General features: G+C 38.2%; 2 protein-coding genes and 1 pseudogene across 2 annotated transcripts; all 3 read left to right on the forward strand.

Moving 5' to 3' along the window:
• LOC102173504 (olfactory receptor 5H8-like) lies at nt 293-1,258 on the forward strand. The gene has a single exon (XM_018053527.1). It carries the CDS (start codon nt 329-331, stop codon nt 1,256-1,258), a length of 930 nt encoding a protein of 309 aa, XP_017909016.1. The 5' UTR covers nt 293-328.
• On the forward strand, nt 17,101-18,051 carry LOC102173783 (olfactory receptor 5H8-like). The gene has a single exon (XM_005674822.2). It carries the CDS (start codon nt 17,122-17,124, stop codon nt 18,049-18,051), a length of 930 nt encoding a protein of 309 aa, XP_005674879.2. The 5' UTR covers nt 17,101-17,121.
• LOC102190460 lies at nt 21,333-22,308 on the forward strand (annotated as a pseudogene).

Below are 23,999 nucleotides of genomic sequence, written 5' to 3' on the forward strand. Positions count from 1 at the left end.
TGTCCCCTGCATTGCAAAGCACATTCTTAACACCTGGGTCACTAAGGAAGCTCCACCTCTTTACTTTTGATGCATAATGTCTTAATCTCTCCTCTTTTATACCTGTTAATTATTGTACATACTTTGAAATAAAATATTTGCATTTTTCTAATGTAATAATTTTCTAAATACTTTTCATGCATTTTAGAAGAGTAAGTAAAATAAAGGGCATTCAGGCTAGTGTATGGTTTTATTTCAATTATTTTCACCAAAGTTTTTTTCTTAAATGATTGATGACTGTCCTTTTTATATTCACTATATTTGATTTCAGAGGCCTTCTATTAAGGATATGGAAAGGAAAAATGCAACACAGCTGACAGAGTTTGTTCTCACAGGACTTACATATCAACCAGAATGGCAAATCCCTCTGTTCGTGCTCTTCTTGGTTATATACATCTTCACTATCATGGGGAACCTGGGTTTGATTGCCGTCATCTGGAATGACCCTCACCTTCACACCCCCATGTACTTATTCCTTGGGAGTTTAGCCTGTGTGGATACTTGGTTATCCTCCACAGTGGTCCCCAAGATGCTGGTCAACATCTTCACCAAGAACAAGAGGATCTTTCTCTCTGAATGCATAGTGCAATTCTTTTCCTTTGGAGTCAGTGGAACCACAGAATGTTTTCTGCTGGCAACAATGTCATATGATCGTTATGTAGCCATATGCAATCCATTACTTTATCCAGCAATTATGACTAACAGACTATGCATGCGAATGTTAATTTCATCCCTTTCAGGTGGCCTTCTTCACACCTTACTTCATGCATGTTTTTTATTCAGATTAACCTTTTGTAATTCTAACATCATACATCAATTTTATTGTGACATCATGCCATTGTTTAAAATTTCTTGTACTGATCCTTCTGTCAATGTTCTGATGATATTTATTTTCTCTGGTTCAATTCAAGTGTTCACCATCCTTATTATTCTTGTCTCTTATACACTAGTTCTCTTTACGATTTTAAGGAAGAAGTCTGCACAAGGCATAAGGAAAGCGTTCTCCACCTGTGGTGCCCACCTCCTATCTGTCTCCTTATACTATGGGAGTCTTCTTTTCATGTATGTGCTCCCTGGATCCACACGAGCAGATGATCGAGATATGATGGACTCTCTATTTTACACTGTCATAATTCCTTTCTTAAATCCAATTATCTACAGCCTGAGAAATAAGAAAGTCAAAAATTCACTGACAAAAATGTTAAAGAGAAATATTTAGATCCAATACTAATATGTGTATTCCTCCTTGAAAACAACACAAAACTATGTAGATTAGAGTTCAGTTTTGTTTGCATTCATAACTACCCTATTATTTTAATGACAAGATTTCAGTACTCAATAAATTCTTTAAGGTATTTATATACCTTATTAAAAGAGACGGAATTTTAATCAAATGTTCATATCATGCTAAAATAAGTGAAGCAGAATTTAAAATGGGAAATTCCCTGGCTGTCCAGTGCTTAGGACTACACATCATCAGTGCTGATGGCCTGGGTTTGATCCCTGGTCTAGAAACTAACATACTACAGGCTGCATGGCACAGCCAAATAAATTAAAATGAAAAAAACTTTACATGCTTGTATATTCCTCATTGTGGTTTTTAAAGTAGATTTATTAAACATGTATTAAGCACTGAAATATGGGTTTCCCAGGTGACACAGAGGTAAAAGGACATGCCTGCTAGTGCGGGAGACATAGCAGATGTGGTCTGGATCTCTGGGTCAGGAAGATCCCTTGCAGGAGGAAACGGCAACCTGCTCCAGTATTCTTGCCTGGAAAATTCCATGGACAGAGGAGATGGGCGAGTCCATGGGGTCACAAAGAGTTGGATATTACTGAGCAAATGAGCGCACAAGTACTAAAACCTCTGAAAAATACTTGAGATGGGATCTTTGATAGTAATACATTCTTTTTTTTTAATTTTAATTTTTTTTATTTTTTAAATTTAAAAATCTTTAATTCTTACATGCGTTCCCAAACATGAACCCCCCTCCCACCTCCCTCCCCACAACATCTCTCTGGGTATAGCCTGGAGACTCATATCACATTTAACTTCACATAGTGGGCATTTTTGTGTTTGAGTAAACAGAGGTAAACCCCAGGAATATTGCCAGACATCATTCAAGGTTTTATTCTACTTTATTTGGTCCCTGGTGATCCTGCTTCATATGGATTCAATTCTCATATGACACAGAAAAATAAACTGAAGAGGAAAGTAATGAAAACCATGTGAAGGGAGTTAAAACATTGAAGGGCAGGCCAAACCATATGAGATGCTCTTAACTCAGTGTGCTTCTATAAGGAGGTAAAAGTAAATTACTTCTACTGTCTATAAAGGACTTCCCTGCTGGCTCAGACGGTAAAGCATCTGTATACAATGCGGGAGACCCGGGTTCAAACCCTGGGTTGGGAAGATCCCCTGGAGAAGGAAATGGCAATCCAGTCTAGGACTATTGCCTGGAAAGTCCCACGGACAGAGGAGCCTGGTAGGCTACAGCCCATGGGGTTGCAAAGAGTCGGACATGACTGAGCCACTTCACTTCACTTCACCATCTATAATGCCTTCTAAGGCCCTTTTCAGCTGTGTCTGTTGCTGGGTAACTGAAAATCTTCACTAATTCAGGAAGCTAAGAGTTCAGACTGAATGACTAAGTTGGGATGGGTATGGGAAGAAGAGAAATTGGAGAATAGGAAGGAAATGGTCTCAATCTTCCTAAAGTTAAAAAAAAAAAGTTTGTAAGCTAAAGAAGTCAGTAGTATATAACATTTATTTAAATGTGGATAAGAAAGCTGTGGTACATATACACAATGGAGTATTACTCAGCCGTTAAAAAGAATTCATTTGAATCAGTTCTGATGAGATGGATGAAACTGGAGCCAATTATACAGAGTGAAGTAAGCCAGAAAGAAAAACACCAATACAGTATACTAACAGATATATATGGAATTTAGGAAGATGGCAATGATGACCCTGTATGCAAGACAGGAAAAAAGACACAGATGTGTATAACGGACTTTTGGACTCAGAGGGAGAGGGAGAGGGTGGGATGATTTGGGAGAATGGGAATTCTAACTTGTATACTGTCATGTAAGAATTGAATCGCCAGTCCATGTCTGACGTAGGGTGCAGCTTGCTTGGGGCAGGTGCATGGGGATGACCCAGAGAGATGTTGTGGGGAGGGAGGTGGGAGGGGGGTTCATGTTTGGGAACGCATGCAAGAATTAAAGATTTTAAAATTTAAAAAAAAATAAAAAAATTAAAAAAAAAATGTGTTGTTAACCTCAAAGGTTTTTAAATGTATATTATCAAAGTTCAAATAATGTCAATAGCATGATATCATAGTTCCCAATGTGTTGGTGGCAAAGACATGAAAATGAGCAAAAATCTGGATAGTTTCTGTCTTAAAAGTCCTTGAAAATTGGCTTTTCTCACATTGCATATTATTTAAGTATGATAAGTGATACATTTCCAGATCCATGCCCGCCCTTCTCTCAACACTGAAATTTCACACACACTCCTACTGATTCCACTCAGGTCCACACCTTCAAAATTATCAGTGTCTGTGATCTGTAAAACTCTAGTTATTGATTCCTCCATGTTGCTAATATTTCCTTCCTTTCCAAACACAACTGTCAGATTAACCTTTAGAAACAGGACTGTAATTAGACCATATCATTCTTCAATTACTTTTAAAGGATTGTCATTGCTACCAGATTGTAAGCAAACATGATAAATGTATCTAGAGTTGTAGATATACAGATGCACTGTAATTATTTTTTCATGTGTATGCAGATTATATGATATATAAACAAAAGTACAAATATTTGTATATATTGAAATGTATCTATATATACAGATTATATTATATATAAATACACTACCTAACCATCTATCTATTCTCTATCCAGCATTTGTTCACTCTGACAATATCTGAAGTCCTTTCAAATAAAACCTTAGTTTAACTTAGTTCAAACTGGAAAATTCTTCCTCCACGATTCTCCTATGTTATATTCAAACTGAGTTTCTGAAAGCCTTCTGGACAAACCTCTCTCTCTCAGGTTCATGCTTTTGCTCACACAGGTCTATCCATAGAGTGCCTTCCCCACTCAAATATTTCGTCTTCATTTAAAACTGAAATGGCATCATTTCTTCAATATTTCTCTCACATGCTACGACTTCCAAGATGTATTTCCAGAATATCGCAAAGAAACTAGGAATGCTCACTGATTTTAACCTTTTAGCAGCTGATTTATACTTCTTGGCCCCACCTGGCCTAATATAATAAGTTCTTTTAGACTACAATTTTTATGTCTTTCTCTCTTTTCTTGTATGTAGCACAATAGTTTATACATATGAGGTCTTAAATAGGAATTAGTGAAATATCTGTAATATTAAAATGATAGACAGCACAAATACATAGAATGTGTAAGTTTGTATCACTCTTTTTTAACCTGGTAATGAGACAAGAGAAATTACTGGGCCTGGGGTGGATGCTGTATGTCAGCTTACTTTTAAAACTTCTTTAATGTGAATGGCAAATATCATATACCTAAAGTGAATTCTTCTTATACATAAGATTGGGTCCTGGGATAGAGTATGACAAAATATCTGAAAATAGCCTCCTAATTAAGAAGTTTGGATTAAAGATACGCATATTTCAACAAATAGGATTAATCTATATTCCTGGAGGTGCAAGTCACAAGATTAGACCAGGTCATCTATCTGATTTTGTTCCTCTAAGGCATTCCTTCCACATTCTAGAAAAAGGAAATGGATTGATCACAGTCCAGGTGCTTTTACTCTTCTCCCTAAAGAATCATTGTTATTGTATATGTCCATAATTCATTGTTATTGCTGTACAATGTTTCCATTGTTCAGATGGTTTCCTGTAAATTATATGGATTTTTGCCTTTTCATACATTGTAATGACCCCAAAATTAACTGAAAGTATAGGCATCATGTATATATTTTTTCTACCATCATTAAGGACTTTTCCCTAATGGATTTTTCTTTGAATGAGAAGTTTGATGTCAAGTTATGAGTACATGAGTGGGGTAAATCACCTGTCAAGTCCTAATTTAGCTTGGTGACTATGGAATAGCTGGAGGCCCCCAAGAAACTCAGATCTCCTCGTGGTCTTCTCTTGTAGATGTCTCCTCTACAGGTTCCTCTGCTCTGTTTTGACCTTCAGTACAATCCTAACTGCGTTGTGCCTTCCAGAAATTACAAAAATCCCTAGTCAAATGAGGTGATCCCACTCACCTCTGATCATTTTGTAGATTATTTTTGTCATTTCACTGGCGTGTTGGAAAAGAGGTAAAAGATACACCTGTGAAACATTCACATTTTAAAAAAGGTATTCTTCTGATTCCTTTAAAAAGAAACTATGAAATTCAATCTGTACTATTTAACAGTTATTTAGGTGTATAGAATGAGATCATTTTGCTAAACTCATCAGTTGTCTGAAACACCGCTGATCCTGGATTAAATCAGTCCTTAGAAATACAAATAATACACTTGAGACACTGTTTATCATGAAGTGCATTTATTCTCTTAATCTGGAGAATAAAAGGAAAGAACAATTCTCTCCTTATATACATTTATATACGATTTTTCTCATCACCTTAGAATACCTTAGTACTGAGTGAGACATGCTGTTCAGGAGTCTGTGGATAAAATTGTTCTAGACGGTGTTCAACATGATTGGGATTAGATAAAAACAGATATCAATCAAAGCCAGAACTATGTAACTAAAGTCTGGTGGTTAAATAACTTTGGCAAAATGTTATTTACTACATGTCAATACTTCTCTGTTATAGGATTTCCCTTTCGTTGTTTTTGCTCTTCTAAAGCAAAATTCTCAAAATTTAGCAGGCATCAGAATCATTTAAAGAGACAAATTGAAAGGTGTCATCATTAGAGTTTCTGATTCTGTTTTATTTTTTGTTGCTCAGTCCGAAGTCATCTCTGACTCTCCGCAACCCCATGGACTGCAGCTACACAAGGTAAACCCCTGTTTGGTTTCTCCCCAAATTCCTATGTTAAATCACTAACCCCCTAATGTGGTGTTATTTTGAGTGGAGTCTTTAGAAGGTAATTACTCTCAGACTGGGTCATAAGGATAAGACTTACATGATAGGATTAGTTCCCTTAAAACAAGAGGAATAGATAAGGCAACTATTGTCCTCTACAACAATACTCAATCAGGAAAGTTCATGTGAGGTGACAGCCTGTTACTAGGCAGGAAGTAAGCTCTCACCATGTACAATGGGCTTCCCAGGTGGCAGTGTGGTAAAAGAATCCCCCTGCCAACGCAGGATATGCAAGAGATTCCGATTCGATTCCTGGGTGGGAAAGATCCCCCGGAGTAGGAAATGGCAACCTGGAAAATTCCGTAGATAGAAGAGTCAGATGTGACTGAGTGACTGAGCACACACACATGTACAATATCTGCTGTCCCACTGTTCTTGAACTTCTCATTCTCCAGAATGTAAAAACTAAATGCGTGCGATAGAAGGTCAATGATACTCCATCACTGCAGCCTAAGATAGAAGAATAATTGCTTTAAACAATCAGTAAAGCAATGGCACCCCACTCCAGTACTCTTGCCTGGAAAATCCCATGGACGGAGGAGTATGGTAGGCTGTAGTCCATGGGATCGCTGAGTCGGACACGACTGAAGGACTTCACTTTCACTTTTCACTTTCATGCATTGAAGAAGGAAATGGCAACCCACTCCAGTGTTCTTGCCTGGAGTATCCCAGGGACAGGGGAGCCTGGTGGGCTGCCATCTCTGGGGTTGCACAGAGTCGGACATGACTGAAGCGACTTAGCAGCAGTAGCAGCAGCAGGAAAGCAAAACTGGTATAGCATTAAGGTATTTAGAGAGCAGACAGAATGGAATTTCTACATATCCTCTGTGGTGTGGTTTAGTTACTAAGTTGTGTCCAATTCTTGCTACCCTATGGACTATAGCCCACCAGGCTCCTCTGTCCATCTGATTTTCCAAGCAAGCATACTGGAGGGGGTTGCCATATCCTTCTCCAGGGGATCCTCCATTTCTTACTGAAAAAGCACTATGAAATATTTCTGAAAGTTTCTACCCTCTGTTTATACTTACCTTTCAATTTTGAACAGAAGGACACAGATAGGGTATATGTTTCAAGGGATGAAGTATTTTAGACTTTAAAAAAATTACTTTTTCCTGGAAACCATGATTAACATTAATGATAACCAATGCAAACCTAGTGCCTGATTTCAGGAAGGTTAATGGGAAGCATTTCTGTTCCTTTTGAAAAACAATTATCAACCTAGATTAGTTTTTACACCTGTTTTTTGTTATGCCCAGAGTCCGAGTCCCCAAAACTGAGAGAATAAGACGTCCACAGCAATGCAAAAGCATGAAGGGGTTTTATTTCTAGCTCGAGCTAGGGCTCCTGCCACATCCAATGCAGTGGAGTGGAGCAAGGAGCCCCAAGCCCAGATTTACAGCAGTATTTATAGGTTTTAGAACAGAGGATTGGCAAGGGCTGATTGGCTGCAGGAGTTTCCTAGTATTTACTAATTGGCTAATCTTTATTGGCTGCAGGGGTTTCCTGGTATTTACTAATTGGCTATTGGCTTCAGGGGGATGTCTTTTACATCCTGATAAACTCAAACCAGGTTACGGGGAGTATGCTGATTAGACATGTCCTGGCATCCGCAGGGATGACCTCACTGGGCAATGACTCAGCTTTTCCCGTGAGTCCTACCTTAGTCCCTGAAGCCTATCATGGCGTTTGTTAGGTCCCAACATTTTTCAAAAGAAATTTTCATATACAGATGTTCCTTATGTTGTAATGATGTGATGCTTACTACTTCTGAGAAGGTAGTGAGACCTTTTAGAACAAATCTAACTGTTGAATCGTGACATTTCGTATAACATACAAGATAAAACAAGAAGTTCACCAAATGTACAGTGCATTTCTGTTGTAGTCATGTTTGTCTAGAGGAACAGAACTAAGAAGATCTATGTACCTCTGTTTTTGCTGCTACTGCTAAGTCGCTTCAGTTGTGTCCGAATGTGCGACCCAACCCCATAGATGGCAGCCCACCAGGCTCCACCGTCCCTGGGATTCTCCAGGCAAGAACACTGGAGTGGGTTGCCATTTCCTTCTCCAATGCATGAAAGTGAAAAGTGAAAGTGAAGTCACTCAGTCGTGTCTGACTCTTAGCGACCCCAAAGACTGCACCCTACCAGGCTCCTCTGTCCATGAGATTTTCCAGGCAAGAGTACTTATTGTCTACCTATAAACTAAAGTCATTTTTATGAGCTATTGACTCACACAATTATGGAGGCTGAGAGACTCCATTAAATGCCCTCTTCAAGTAGGAAACTGAGGATAGCAAGTGTCATAATTCAAAGGTTCGAGTCAGTAGTTAGTGTTAGTTGCTCAGTTGTGCCCAACTCTATGTGACCCCATGGACTGAGCACCAGGCATCTCTGTCCATAGAATTCTCCAGGCAAGAGTACTGGAGTGGGTAGTCATTCTCTTCTCTAGGGGATATTTCCAAACCAGGAATTGAACCCAGGTTTCCTACACTGCAGGCAGACTCCTCACCATCTAAGCCACCAGGGAAGCATGGTATATATTCTTATCTGTGTATGAAATTCATAGAATCATGGTCACCAAGAGCAGCTGAAGACCAGTGTCAACCAGGCAAGCAGACACTGAATTCAACCTTCCTCTGCCTCACTGTTTCATTCAGACCCACTGCAAATGGGGATGATGCCCAGATATACTGGGGAGGACCATATGCTTTACTGAGTCCACCAATTCCATACTAACCACTTATGGAGACACCCACAGAGACACACACCAAAATCATGTTTAATCAGATTTCTAGATAGCCCACAGCCCAACAAAGTTGACACATGAAACGAACCATTACAAGTCTGAAGTGAAGTGAATTGAAGTCATTCAGTTGTGTCTGACTCTTTGAGACCCCATGGACTGCAGCCTACCAGGATCCTCTGCCCATGGGATTTTCCAGGCAAGAATCCTGGATTGGGTTGCCATTTCCTTCTCCAGGGGAATTTCCCGACCCAGGGAGTGAACCCGGGTTTCCCTCATTGTAGGCAGACGCTTCACCATCTGAGCCACAAGGGAATTGGCCCAAGTCTACCCATGGCAACTTGGCACCTGTAAACATCTCCTAAGATTATATTTTATCTTCACATAAAGAAAACAACAAAGCTATATTCCACCTAACATAATACACTTATATATGTATAACAAAAATGTCCTATCTCATTCTTGAGGAGGTAAAATCTTTGAGTGATAATTATTTTTCTCCTTAATATCTGGTAATTTGAGTGTTATTAATTTGATATCATATTATTTAACTAGTATAAATAAAGTCAGTACATCTTATGTCACACGATAAGGGAATAAAAGTGAAAAAATTTGCCACACACACAAATGTATTCATATCACACTAAGAAGGAAATCTCTTGGTAATTACAGTCTTCATAGTTGTAAATGATCACATGATTGTAGCTGATCTTTTAACTAACTTATCCATTCTGTATTCCCTTTGCCTCAGGTGGACATTGTTCTTCACCTTGTGTGGTAACACAAACTTTCATTTCTGAAGAGTCTGGGCCATAAAGAACTACTGTCTGTATTGGTTTGTTGGCGTTTTCATTGACCTGAATCATGGGAATGAAAATACTAAGAAATACCTTAGTGGGTTTTCTGTATTTCAGACATACTCTTCGTTACTCGCTTTGTGGAGCAGTCCCATTTCCCCTTGGTAGCTGCCATCAGTCACCTCATCTAGCACAGTAATCCCCTTCTTTGAGGATTCAAAGGAGCATAGAGTTAACAGGATTGAGGGGGCAGTCTATTTTCAATTAGTGGAATCATTGTTGTGTTTCCTGGTGGAAGCATTCCTCTGTTTGGAAGTGAGTCCACAAGGTCAGCAGAGGAGAAAATTACAGGAACAAGAAACAAATATTTTGTAGTGGTCATTAAGGGTAGTAGACACTGACGCCAATCCCATTTCTGTCTCCTGATTCCTGGACCCATGAATCCTTGCTTTGACAGAAGCAGTACCAAATACTGGAGGTTCAGAAATATTCAGTCTTCTGGAGGTCCCTGCCCTAGCCTTGCAAGATATTGCCATCTAGTTCTGCTGTTAACTGAGGCTTTATGAAAGCTATTCATCATTCTATCTAACTATACGCTTCAGCATGGTGGGAAATAGAGTAAAGCCAGTGAATTCCACAAGGGTGGACATGTTAACATATCTTTTTTTTCACTAAGTTGAGGTCCTTGATCAGAAGCTGTGCTGTCAGGAGTACTATGACAGTGGATAGGGAATACCACAAAGATGGAAGGATGATAATTTTGGCAGAGGCATTTTCTGCAAGGAATCCCATATACCTAAATATATCTGTATCTAGAGTAAGTGTCTATTCTTATAAGAACAAAACACTCCCATTTCCACGATGGAAACTGTTCAAAGTAATGAACCTGAAACCAGGCACATGGGTGATCACGCCAGTGAATGGTGCCACATCAGGATTCAGCGATGGTCTCAGCTGCTGGCTACCTGGGCACCCGACAGAGGTCACAGTCAAGCTGGCCTTAGGAAGCACAAGTCAAAGTTAGGTGTTAAGAAGATGCATAGCCTCTATCTCTGACACACTGACCGCTTTATTTGTGTGCTCACTGAGTAGTGACAGAGTGCTTGAGAAAGAGTGACTAGTGTCCATACATCGGGTCACCTTAATAACTTAATGATAAAATCTCATTCTGCTAAAATCACTTTTTTTGGTGAGCATTCACATGGGACACAAACATTTCATGTTATTTTTACCCATTCAGAGACATCAATTAACATAATTCTTCTCAAATTTTCTTGTATTTCCAGCCATTTTCCTTCAAAGTCCAGGAACATCCTGCTAAACCATTGGCCACAGCCGATGAACTGCTGTATAATTACATACCTGCCCCTTTCTCTTTATGGCCCAGACTCTTCAGGAATGAAAGTTTGTGTTACCACACAAGGTGAAGAACAATGTCCACCTTAGGCAAAGGGAATACAGAATGGATAAGTTAGTTAAAAAATCAGCTACGATCATGTGATCATTTACAACTGTGAAGACTGTAATTACCAAGAGATTTCCTTCTTAGTGTGATATGAATACATATGCTCAAAGTTCTGCCCACTAAAAGGTTTTCCCATCACCAATGTCCTTCAGGAAGGTGACAAGAGAGGAGTTGTAGTGCAGCAGATGTCCACTTTCTGATGGTGCCTGTATACCAGGCAGATTCATCTGGATCTGCAGGCTCCAGTCTTCTCTTCTCTGTAAACTAATTACAGAGAACTCCCTATAGGACCACAGGTCCACACTGTGAGAGAGACACCACTGTAGCACGAGTAGACACTGACAGAATTTAGACCACTTCTTCAGGTAACTTATTTGTGCCTTCAGGGCCTGTTCCTGCTTGATCAAGTATCTGCTAGTTTCATCTGATAAAAGAATGCTGCTGTGTACACACAACTTTATGGTTCGTGGGTCAGATAACCTTTAGTTTAGCAAGGGCAGCTCTGGCATCATGGCAAATTTTGGCCATGGTTAAACATACACTTTCTACTGAGGCTCACTAGCAAAGAGTGAGCAACAAACAATGGTTACTTTCCTAAAGTAGAGGAGTTATTCACAGAGGATGGAAGTGTTGTGCTCAAAATTCTAAAGGCCTGCATCTATTTCCACCTCTAGAGGCCTATTAAAGGCTCCAAGCATCTGCCACTGCTGACTCAAGCTCCACTGGACCTGTTGCATATGGTCTAAGCCAGCAGTCTGCAACCTTTATGGCAGCAGGGACTGATTTCATGGAAGACAATTTTTCCATGGACAGGGGATGGGGAGGATGGTTTCAGGATGATTTAAGAGCGTTACATTTATTGTGCACTTTATTTCTAATCTAATGTTGCTTCTGATTTGACAGAAGATAATGGTCCAGGGCCCAGAAGTTGGGGACCCTTAGCCGAAGGGACTGAAGAGCTTGCACAAAAGCCTAGACATGTTCCATGTCTCTTGTTCTGAGCCCCAATCAAAACTATCAGCCTTTCCCATCATTCAGTAAATGGGCTATAGTAACACATCCAAATAACAATAGTATTGCCTCCAAAATTTACAGAGGCATGGAGAAGGAAATGGCAACCCACTCCAGTACTCTTGCCTGGAGAATCCCGTGGAGGGAGGAGCCTGGTAGGCTACAGTCCATGCGGTCGCACAGAGTTGGACACGATTGAGTGACTTCACTTGCAACGCGGGAGACCAGGGTTTGATCCCTGGTTCGGGAAGATCCTCTGGAGAAGGGAATGGCAATCCACTCCAGTATTCTTGCCTGGAGAATCCCATGCACAGAGGATACAGTCTACGGGGTCGCAAAGAGTTGGACACGACTGAGCGATTAACATAACATATTATCCGTTGTTCCTCTCTTTTAGTTTCAGGAAGGGCCAGAAGTAATATCCTTCACTTAGAAGAATTATCTCAACATGTGCTATATCACTGAACACCTAGACATTTCACTAAAGCAGAAGGTGCCCGCATTTTTGTGAGATTTGTTTTCTATGTCTGTTGCAAATGTCTTACCAATGTAAATACTCCTTTCTTACTATAACCAATCAATGTAATGTCATCAATGTAACAAATTGGTGTGTTACATTACAATATTTACAAAGCATATATCTGATAAAAAACTTTCACTGGGAATACATGAAGCACTCCCAAAACTCATAATAAAGAAACAAATAACCCAATTAAAAACTGGGCAAACTATTTGAACAAACACTTCACCAGAAAAGATAGACAGACGTCAAAGAATGATACATAAAAAGAGGCAGGATATTATGAAGTCACTAGGGAAAAGCAAAGAAAGCACAATGAGGTATTAAAAATTTTAAATGATCATAAATGAAAAGACTACTCATACTGGAAGCAGTAATACAGGCCTTTGTGCTCACAGATAGGCAACCAAATAAGTTAGGAGACAATTACGCAAAGTTGAAGAAGGCAGTAAATTTTATCCAAGTGTTAGTTGTGCTGAAACTACCTGTGCACATTACATTCCCCACTCCACCGTCCTGTGTACTTTTCACAGGAACCCCTCTCTCCTATATTATCTCCTCTATTTTGGCTTTCACCAGCAAAAATGTAAGGAAGCAGGTTAAGTGATTAATCAGTCTATCAAAATGAAGCATTTTTTCTCTCTTCCTATCTAACCAGGAAGTCCAAAGTGGAAGTTAAGCACTTTTTTTTTCAGATATCACATCAAAATGTCACAAATGAGTAAAGTAAGCTTTATTTTTCTGAATGAACATTCATGAACAACTGTCTCTGTTACGGCACAAATCTGAATTTGTTATCACCATGTTCAAAATCCCTCAATAGTTTTCCTCTAAAATGTGGTAAAGAGCGAACTCCATAATCTGGCCTCCAGACTCTGCTATCCGCATATGCTCACTTCCCTGACCCCATCTCGCTCCTGCTGCCTCTCTCTTTGGAAGCCATATTTACTATTTTGTGTTTTTCCAATGACCCAGGCTCTCTGATCATACAGAGAATGAAAGTTCCAGCTACACAGAAAGGTCAACTTTCTTGCAATTGGAGTTTGGAGGGAATCTAAAACATTGACCTCATTCAAATCATATGTGATTGGCTCAGACAAGTTCATACTGAGCAAAGTTCTCAGAGTACCAAAATTTAGAGATATAGTGGAGTTTGCACAAACATGTCAAATATGTCATCTGTGTTTGAAAGTATGGCATAAAGTACAATTTTAATAGTTAGAACTGGCGCTGTCTACAATGACTACTGCTTATAATTTCAGAGTCTGTAATGCCCTGTGGAACAACATGAATTTCTCATATATGCCCAAGTCTTCAATGCCCAGAAGAACAACTTAGCTTTGTCCTAATGGAATTCCATGGACACTATCAGGAGAATATTAGTTCTCCACTCCTTCCTCGCTGGCAGTTCTACAAATGGTTAATTCTTGTGTTAAAAAAATTTTAATAAACAACATTTTCCTAAGCCTGGATAATGAAGTCTCCAAAATGAATCAGTGTATAAAATATTGCTCTTTGTGTTATTGTGATTCCAGTTCTCCTGTATTATTTCCACCTCGGAAAACCAAATGCTGAGAGGATCTTGACGATTTCTTAACAGATACTGGTAAGAGAAGGATTTCTATAATATTCATTATTTTTCAAGGAAAATTAAAATACTGTTAAACATAATAATTTTGATTTGGTTTACAAAATGTCAAAACAGGCATTTGAAAATGGAAAACAATAATAAGAAGTAAATAATCTGTTCTATTGTTAAAAGTAAAATCTGGATGTGCAAAATAGCTCTAAGACTATTTTATACTCTTTAATGATATGTCTGATTAGATTGACTATAATGACTCCATACGATATGTTATGGTGAACTAAAACATTAATTGAATTAAAAGTGTATTTAGGGATTTAGGTCATAATGTTTTTAGTGTAAGAAATATGTGTTATATATACATTTATTTATTTATCCATCTATGTCCTGTCCTCTTTTCCGGCTTCTTATTTTTTGTTTTAATTTTATTTATTCACTTATCTTTGGCTACACTCAATCTTCACCATTATGCACAGGCTTTCTTTAGTTGTGGAGAGCAGGGGCTACTCTCTATTTGTGGTGCATGGGCTTGTCATGACAGTGGCCTCTCTTGTTGCGGAGCATGGGCTTGAACCCATGTCCCCTGCTTTGGCAGGTGGATTCTTAACCACTGGAACACCAGGGCAGTCCTTCCTGCTTCTTGTTTCCTTTTCACCCAAATTTGCCTTTCTGCTTCTCCATCCTCTTTCCTCTCAATCCCCACCTCTCTTTCTTTTGACAACTTTCATGACATTGTTCCACAAGAAAGAAAATCCACATCTGTTCTCCACATTTTTATTTCATCTTCCTCAATGCTGTGTCACTTGCTTTCATTCAATTCTCATTATCCTACGATCCCTACTCTATCACAAAATGGAAACTTCTCTCACTAAAGCCACTAGAAGTCTCTTTTTTTTAATTTATTTTTTCAGTTGAAGGTTAATTGCTTTACAGAATTGTGTTGGTTTCTGCCAAACATCAACACGAATCAGCCATAGGTATACATATGTCCCCTCCCTCTTGAACCTCCATCCCACCTCCCTCCCCATCACACTCCTCTAGACTGTCACAGAGCCCCAGTTTGAGCTCCCTGAGTCATACAGCAAATTCTCATTGGCTATCTATTTTACACATGGTAACATAAGTTTCATTCTCACACTCAGTAATCTCTGTTCACTCTTATCCTACTAGAACATCCATTTTGCTTTAAGCACTGTACTTTCCTTTGTTCTTGCATATTCTCCTCTCTTTAACTTTTCAGTCTCAGTTTTCCAGTTTCCTCCTGTTTCTCTGATCACTCTGCTCAGTAGCCATTTGTGGCTCTTTCCTTTTTTTCCTTTTGTGTGAGCCACAGCTCCTGGTTTCAAGACAAAATGACTAAACTGAAAGGAAACTGGCTCTAACAAATAATGCTAGGGAAGCTGGAGAAATCCACTGGAGAAATAGGCAGGGACATAAAGTAAGAAGTTAAGCAGTCAACAGCTGAAATTATATCTCAGTGCTAGCTCAATAAGGGCTGTCATTGCTGCTGAACATGAGTGCTACAACTCACAATGAAAATGCCACTGTTGTGGGTTCAGGATGCATTTTCTGGGGTCCTGTTATTGCTCCCTTGGTTGACTTTGAACCACAAATCTCTCAAACCACATTTGACATCTCTCCCCCCTCTACATATTTCAAATCTAGTGTTTTAGTGGTTAACAATAGACTTACTTCCCTCTCTTCAGGAAAAGTCAGTTTCTAGAACTTTTGGCTTCTAGAGTAAACAACTTTTGTCTGCCACCAAGACATTTGTAATAGAAAAGTCAATCCGATCTAGCAAATGATGTATATACATTTCAATCTCTTTAATATAACTTCCTCACCTTTATTTTCATTCTTTCTTGTTTTAACATTATGAACACCATCCACTGGGTTAGTCATATATGCCGTAGTTCAGTAACTTCAATGACTTCAAAGTCATTATTCCTATTAAGTCCTTATTGAATGATACTAAGTTTACGTGATCTGGATGTTCAGAGATTGCTCCTTGCAAAAATGGGCCACTGCATCTGAGTTCTCAACCTCAATTTTTGATTACTCTCCCCAGCTACCAAGTGACAATCTCTTTTACTAACTGTTCTTCATAGCTATTATGCTATCAAGTCCTATTGACTTAAATCTAATTAATTTTGATCTCTTTGTCTTCCTCAAAAGCACACAATGACTTAAGAATTTCAAATGCATTTTAATCACTGAAGGACATTTATAAAATTCATATTACCTTTATTCATGACCTGCTGAATCAATTTCTATGATAATACCTCAGAATTTATTTTTGTACCAAAACTCCCCCAGAAAATTCTGATGTGTAATCTGGTTTGGGAATCATGGGCAAGAGTCATAGATTCCTGATTAGCATTTCTCACAACTGGTCTTTCACCCTGCAGTCTATTTTCTACAACCAAATATTTAATTTCAAAAATAACTCATGATGCCAATCCCTGTTTCAAAGTTTTCAATGAATGTCTATCCTTAAAGAATAAAGTTCAAGATCTTTCACATGGCACTGACTTACTTTTATAACCCAGGCCCTTTTGACAACTTACTTTTGACACTATATTCACCTTGAAAATGCAGGATAGTTTTCGCATGCATTTGCTCATGTTCAGAATGTCTTTCTTCTCTTCTACATCTATTCATGACTGTTTACATTTTAAAATAAAATGATTGCATTTTGCCAAAATAACAACTGCTACAAATACTTTTTATGTTTTTAGTAAGAGTAAATAAAAGGCATTCATCATAGTGCATGGTTCTGTTACTCTCAATGAATTTTCTTTTAAGAATTCTTGTGAAGTGTTCTTTTTCCATTTATTGCATTGTATTTCAGAGATCATCTGTCAAGGATATGGAAACAAAAAACATAACAGAGCTGACAGCGTTCATTCTCACAGGACTTGCACATCAACCAGAGTGGCAGATCCCCCTGTTCCTTCTGTTCTTGATGATATATCTCATCACCATTGTGGGAAACCTTGGTCTAATTGCGCTCATCTGCAATGACCCTCACCTTCACATCCCCATGTACTTATTCCTTGGGAATCTGGCCTTTGTGGATACTTGGTTATCCTCCACAGTGACCCCCAAAATGCTGCTCAACTTCTTTGCCATGAGCAAAATGATCTCTCTTTCTGAATGTAAGATACAATTTTTCTCCTTTGCAATTTGCATAACCACAGAATGTTTTCTGCTGGCAACAATGGCATTTGATCGCTATGTGGCCATATGCAAACCATTACTTTATCCAGTGATCATGACCAATAGACTATGTATCTGGCTATTAGTTTTGTCATTTTTAGGTGGCCTCTTCCATGCCATAATTCATAATGCTTTTTTACTCAGATTAACCTTCTGCAATTCCATCATAGTACATCACTTTTATTGTGACATTATACCATTGTTTAAGATTTCCTGTACTGACCCTTCAATTAATTTTCTTATGGTGTTCATTTTTGCTGGATCAATACAGGCATTCACCATTTCCATTGTTCTTGTCTCTTATACACTTGTTCTCTTTACAATCTTAAAAAAGAAGTCTCTACAAGGAATAAGGAAGGCCTTCTCCACTTGTGGAGCCCACCTCCTGTCTGTCTCTTTATACTATGGGCCTCTTCTCTTCATGTATGTGCTCCCTGGATCTGCACAAGAAAATGATCAGAATATGATGGACTCTCTGTTTTACACTGTCATAATTCCTTTCTTAAATCCAATAATTTACAGCCTGAGAAATAAGAAAGTCATAGACTCACTGACAAAAATGTTAAAGAGAAATGTTTAGATATCATATTAATAAGTATTCTCTTTTCATTAAAATACTATAAAACTATACAATTAGATGTGTCTATGTGTTGATTATTATCTAAAAGTTTTTGCATTTACAGTTGTACTATACTTTTATTGACTTATTCCCAGGTGGCTCAGTGGTAAAGAATCTGCCTGCCAATACAGGAGAGACAGGAGATGTGGGTTTGATCACTGGGTCAGGAAGATCCCCTGGAGGAGTAAATAGCAACCCACTCCAGTATTCTTGACTGGAATATCCCATGGACAGAGGAGGCTGGTGGGCTACAGTCCATGCAGTCGCAAGAAGTCAAACACGACTGAGCAACTAAGCATCAGTTCAGTTCAGTTCAGTCGCTCAGTCATGTCAGACTCTTTGCGACCCCATGAACCACAACATGCCAGGCCTCCCTGTCCATCACCAACTCCCGGAGTTCACCCAAATCCATGCCCATTGAGTCGGTAATGCCATCCAATCATCTCATCCTTTGTCATCCCCTTCTTTTCCTGCCCTTAATTTTCCCAGCATCAGGGTCTTTTCCAATGAGTCAGCTCTTCGTATCAGGTGGCCAAAGTATTGGAGTTTCAGCTTCAACATCAGTCCTTCCAATGAACACCCAGGACTGATCTGCTTTAGGATGGACTGGTTGGATCTCCTTGCAGTCCAAGGGACTCTCAAGAGTCTTCTCCAACATCACAGTTCAAAAGCATCAATTCTTCTGCACTCAGCTTTCTTTGTAGTCCAACTCTCACATCCATACATGACCACTGGAAAAACCATAGCATTGACTAAGCACACAAGATGTTAGTATCTAATAAGTTTCTTTAAACAACTTCATATTTTAATTATTTTTGTCATACCTAAAAAATTAGAGCAGAAAACAAGAATGAAAAATTCTACAGGCCTATATGTTGCTCACTGTGGCTCTATAAATACATTCAGTTGTAAAACAGTGCAGGCCCTGTGAACAGGACTTGATGATGATATCTTTGCTATGTCTACAGCCATGTAGCCTGCAAACTCGTATCAAATTTAACTCTGTATGGAGGCGGGTTTGTGCTTGGAGTGAACAGAAGTAATTCCCAGGAATTTTGCTAGCAATAAAAAGTCCTATTATTCCACATTATCTGAAGTACGGTAAATTTCACTTCTTGTGGGGATAAACTCCATCCCACACAGAGAAATAAAGAGAAATGAGAAAGCAATGAGGAAAAAATGGTATGGGAGTTAAGACAATGAAGACAGAGCTACACTGTTAAGAGATCCTCTTACCTTAATATGTTTCTTAGAGAAAGGGAAAGAGGTGAATTGCCTCTTAACTGTAGATGATTCTTCTATCTGTCCTTTCTAGGTGTGTCTGTATGTTATAGATCAACCTGAGAAACTTCACTAATTCAGAAAGCTAACAGATTAGGCTGATAATTTAAATTGGATAGACATAGAGAATAAAAGAGAAATGGCAGAACAGGAGAAGAATAGTCAAATACTTCTTGCAAACAAAATCCAGGAATGAACAGCTTCACTAGAAAGTTTTACCAAACATACAAAGAACTTATTTCAAAAGACAGAAAGTGAGAAAACATTCCCAAATTTACTCTGTTAATATTTACCATCATTACCTTGATACCAAAACCAAAGATATTATTAAAAAATAATATTACAGTGCAATAACTTTGAAGGACGTAGATGCAAATCAAATTCAACACTACCCAAAAGTATCATACACCATAATGAAGCTGGATTCATTCCAGGGTCAAGGATGATTCAACATATGCAAATCAATAAATACCATATCAACAAAAGGAAAGGAAAAAAACACATGATCATCTCAGTAGATTTAGAAAAAACATTTAATAAAATTCAACATCCATTCAGGAATAACCTATCACCAAAGTAGATATAGAGGGAGCATATCTCAATATACAAAAATCCATTTACAACAAACCCACAGCCAATATAATACTCAATGGAGTATTATAATGAAGAGCTGAAATTTAGGAAAGAAACAAAGATGCTCACTCTCACCATTTCTATTCAATATCATATTGGAAGTCTTAGTCACAGAAACCAGACAAGAAAAAGAAATGAAAGGTACTCACACTGGAAAGGGAAATGTTAAATTGTCACTATTTGCAGATGAGATAACACTCTATATAGAGAAGTTCCATGACTCCACACAAAACCTATTAGAACTAGTAAATTAACTCAGCAAGGTATCAGGATACAAGATTAATATACAGGAATCGGTTGCATTTCTTTACACTAACAATGAAATATCAGAAAAAGAAAATATAAAACAACTCCATTTAAAACTGCATCAAAAAATAACTAGGAATAAACTTAACCAAGCAAGCGAAAGACCTATATACAAAACTTTAAAACACTGATAAATAAAACTGAAAATGACTTAAAAGAATTGGAAAGATATCTCATGCTCTTGGATTGGAAGAATTAATTATGCTAAAGTGGCCATAGTACACAAAGCAATCAGTGCATTTAATGCAATCCCTATCAAAATATCCAGGATACTTTTCACAGATAGAACAAATAACTTGAAATTTATATGGAAAAGAGACCCCAGATTGCCAAATTTGTCTTGGGGAAAAATAACAGCAAAACTTCTATACTTCAGACTATATGACAAAGCTACAGTAAGCAAAACAGAATGTTTGGGGCACAAAAACAGACATATAGAACAATGGAACAGACTGCATATGAGTTATATGATTGATGAGTTATCAATCAATTTTTAATGAAAATCTATACAGTCAACTAAATGACTCCTCTTTTCTTCACTGACCACCCCCTTCACATCAAATATGTCCCCAAAGTGGTTATTTTATATTGTGAATTCTTTTGCATTCTCTTCACTCTCCTCTCAAAGTCATTTTACCCAGGGCTAGGTGGCTAGTGGTAAAGAACCTGCTTGCCAATGCAGGAGACATAAGAGCAGGTTCAGTCCCCAGTTTGGGAAAATCTCCTGGAGGAGGAGATGGCAAGCCACTCCGGTATTCTTGCCTGGAGAGTCCCATGGACAGAGGAGCCTGGTGGGCTACAGTCCGCAGGGTCACAAAGAGTCAGACACAACTGAAGTGACTTAGCACACATACAGGCATATTTCATCCAAATAGATCTCATCTATTATAGAAAATAAAATTAAGAGGGCATTCTGATATGCATGGTTTATTTCAACTCTCATTCCCATTTACTCGTGTTGAAAATTCTTTGTGTCTTTATTTCTGGTTTACTCCATTTCATTTCAGGTAATACCCAGTGAGGACATGGAAAAGGAAAATGAAACTTTGCTGACAGAATTCATTCTCACAGGACTCACATATCAGCCAGAAGGGCGAATTCCCCTGTTCTTTCTGCTCTTGGTGATATATCTCCTCACCATTATGGGAAACCTTGGGCTCATTGCTCTCATCCGCAATGATCCTCACCTTCACATCCCCATGTACTTATTTCTTGAGAATTTGGCCTTGGTGGATGCCTGGATATCATCCACAGTGACACCCCAGTTGTTGGTCAGTTTCTTTGGAAAGAGCAAAATGATGTCTCTCACTGAATGTAAGATACAATTTTTTCCCTTTGGAACCAGCATAACCACCGAATGCTGCTTGCTGGCAACAATGGCATATGATTGCTATGTGGCCATTTGCAAACCATTACTTTATCCAGTTATTATGACCAATAAACTATGCATTCAGCTATTAGTTTCATCATTTTTAGGTGGCCTTTTCCATGCCATACTTCATAATATAACTTTTATTAAGATTGACCTTCTGTAATTCTAATATAATACATCACTGTTACTGTGAATTTGTACCACTCTTTAAGATTTCCTGTACTGACCCTTCCACTAATTTTCTGATGTTATTTATTTTCTCTTGGTCAATACAGGTGTTCAGCATTCTTACTGTTCTCATCTCTTATACATTTATTCTTTTTACGGTCTTAAAAAAGAAGTTGGTACAAGGCATAAATAAGGCCTTCTCCACCTGTGGGGCCCACCTCCTATCTGTTTATTTATACTATGGGCCTCTTCTTGTCATGTATATACACCCTAGGCCTGCACAAGCAGATGATCAAAATATGATGTACTCTCTGTTTTACATGATCATAGTTCCTTTCTTAAATCCAATTATCTATAGCTTGAGAAATAAAGTAATAGATTCACTGGCAAAAGTGTTGAAGAAGAATGCTCATATCAGTTCACTTTTTACTGAAATAGTCATAAATTGTGCAGATTAGATGTTGCTACTATTGACCAGGGTTCAAAATTTTTTTTGCAGTTATCATTATTACCCTAGTGTTTTAAAGAATTAAGCTGAGAGTACTAATAAGCATCTGAAACTCTGTGTACATGTTACTCAAAAAAGTAGATAAAATTTTAATCAAATGTTCATGCTATACCAAAAAATTTAAACATGAAAACAAATTAGAATCTTCTGCACATATCTTCTCAATATGTCTTCATAAATGCATTGTGCTATGATAGTATATTCACTCTGAAAAGGACTGAAATATGATATCTTTGATATTAAGAAACCTGCATAGCCTGAAGAATCATATCATGTTTAAACTCCCCAGTGGTGACAGGCCTGTGTTTGAATAAACAGAGGGCAAATTTCAGGAATTCTGCTAGCCATCAAAAAGTCTTCCATTTCACTCTATGTGGGACATAGAAAATTTCACTTTTTTGTAGAGTTTCAACTCTCTGTGCTTCAATTTTGCCCAGTTGTTCAATTGTGTCTCACTCTTTGCAACCCTGTGGATTGTAGCCTACCAGGCTCCTCTGTCCACATGGGATTTCCCAGGCAAGAATACTGAGTGGGTTGCCATTTCCTCTTGCATGGGATCTTCCAACCCAAGAATAGAGCCTGCATCTTCTGCATTGGCAGGCAGGTTCTTTACCACTGAGCCACCTGGGAAGCCATGCAACTCTCTAATCACACAAAAAAGGCAACAGAAATGAGTAGTCAATAAAAATGAAAAATGAGAAAGGAGTTACAGCAGGGAAAATCAGGTCAAATGCAAGAGGATGCTCTTAGCTCAGTGTGTGTCTATGTCTAACAAGAAGAGGGAGGGTGTCTCTCACTATCTTTCCTCTTGAATGGTTCTGTCCAGTTTGGGGGTATGTTGTAAGGTAATCTTAAAAGCTTTACTGATTGAGAAAGCTAAGCAATGAGACTGAAGATTTAATTGGGATGGGCATAGAAAGGAAAAAAAGTGGCAGAATATGAAGGAAATGGTCTCAACTTTCATACAATTTTAAGAAATACGAAACTAATCAGAAAAAAGAAGTAATATGTATAGATTATTAGAATGTGTTGTTAACAAGAAGCCTCAAGTGCATATTACCAAAGTACAAATAACATTAAAATGATCTATCAGAGTTCAATGAGTAGCTGGGAAAGACATGAAAATGAGCCAAAGTTTGCATGATTTGCGCCCCCACGATCCTTAAATGTTTCAGGCATATCCCTGACCTTCCAGTCTCACCACTGATCCCATACACATTCCTGCTAACACCACTGATGCCCTCATCCTAAAACTACTCACATCTACCATTTTCAACATTCTTGATACTTCTACTATTTGGTTATGTTCCAAATATTGTTGTCAGATTATTTGTTATGAAAAGAACTCTGATTTATATTTCTCTTCAATAATTTTTAATGAATTATATTGCTATCAGATTATGCATATATAGTATACCTATCTAAAAATCTCTATATGCATATGTATATGTTTGTGTATGTGTATTGACATATTGTGTGATTTATAAACATATCTATCCCTAACTATCTGTCTTACCCTGCATTTGTTCATGTTGGCATTATTTGGGGTCTTTCCCCCCAAAAATCTTGATTTAATTCCAAATTCTCTGCTTCCACAATTCTCCTAATGGACCCAATGCTATAACCAAAATGAGTTACTGA

Source organism: Capra hircus, chromosome 1 (assembly GCF_001704415.2).
Source record: "Capra hircus breed San Clemente chromosome 1, ASM170441v1, whole genome shotgun sequence".
In the NCBI taxonomy this organism is placed as follows: Eukaryota; Metazoa; Chordata; class Mammalia; order Artiodactyla; family Bovidae; genus Capra; species Capra hircus.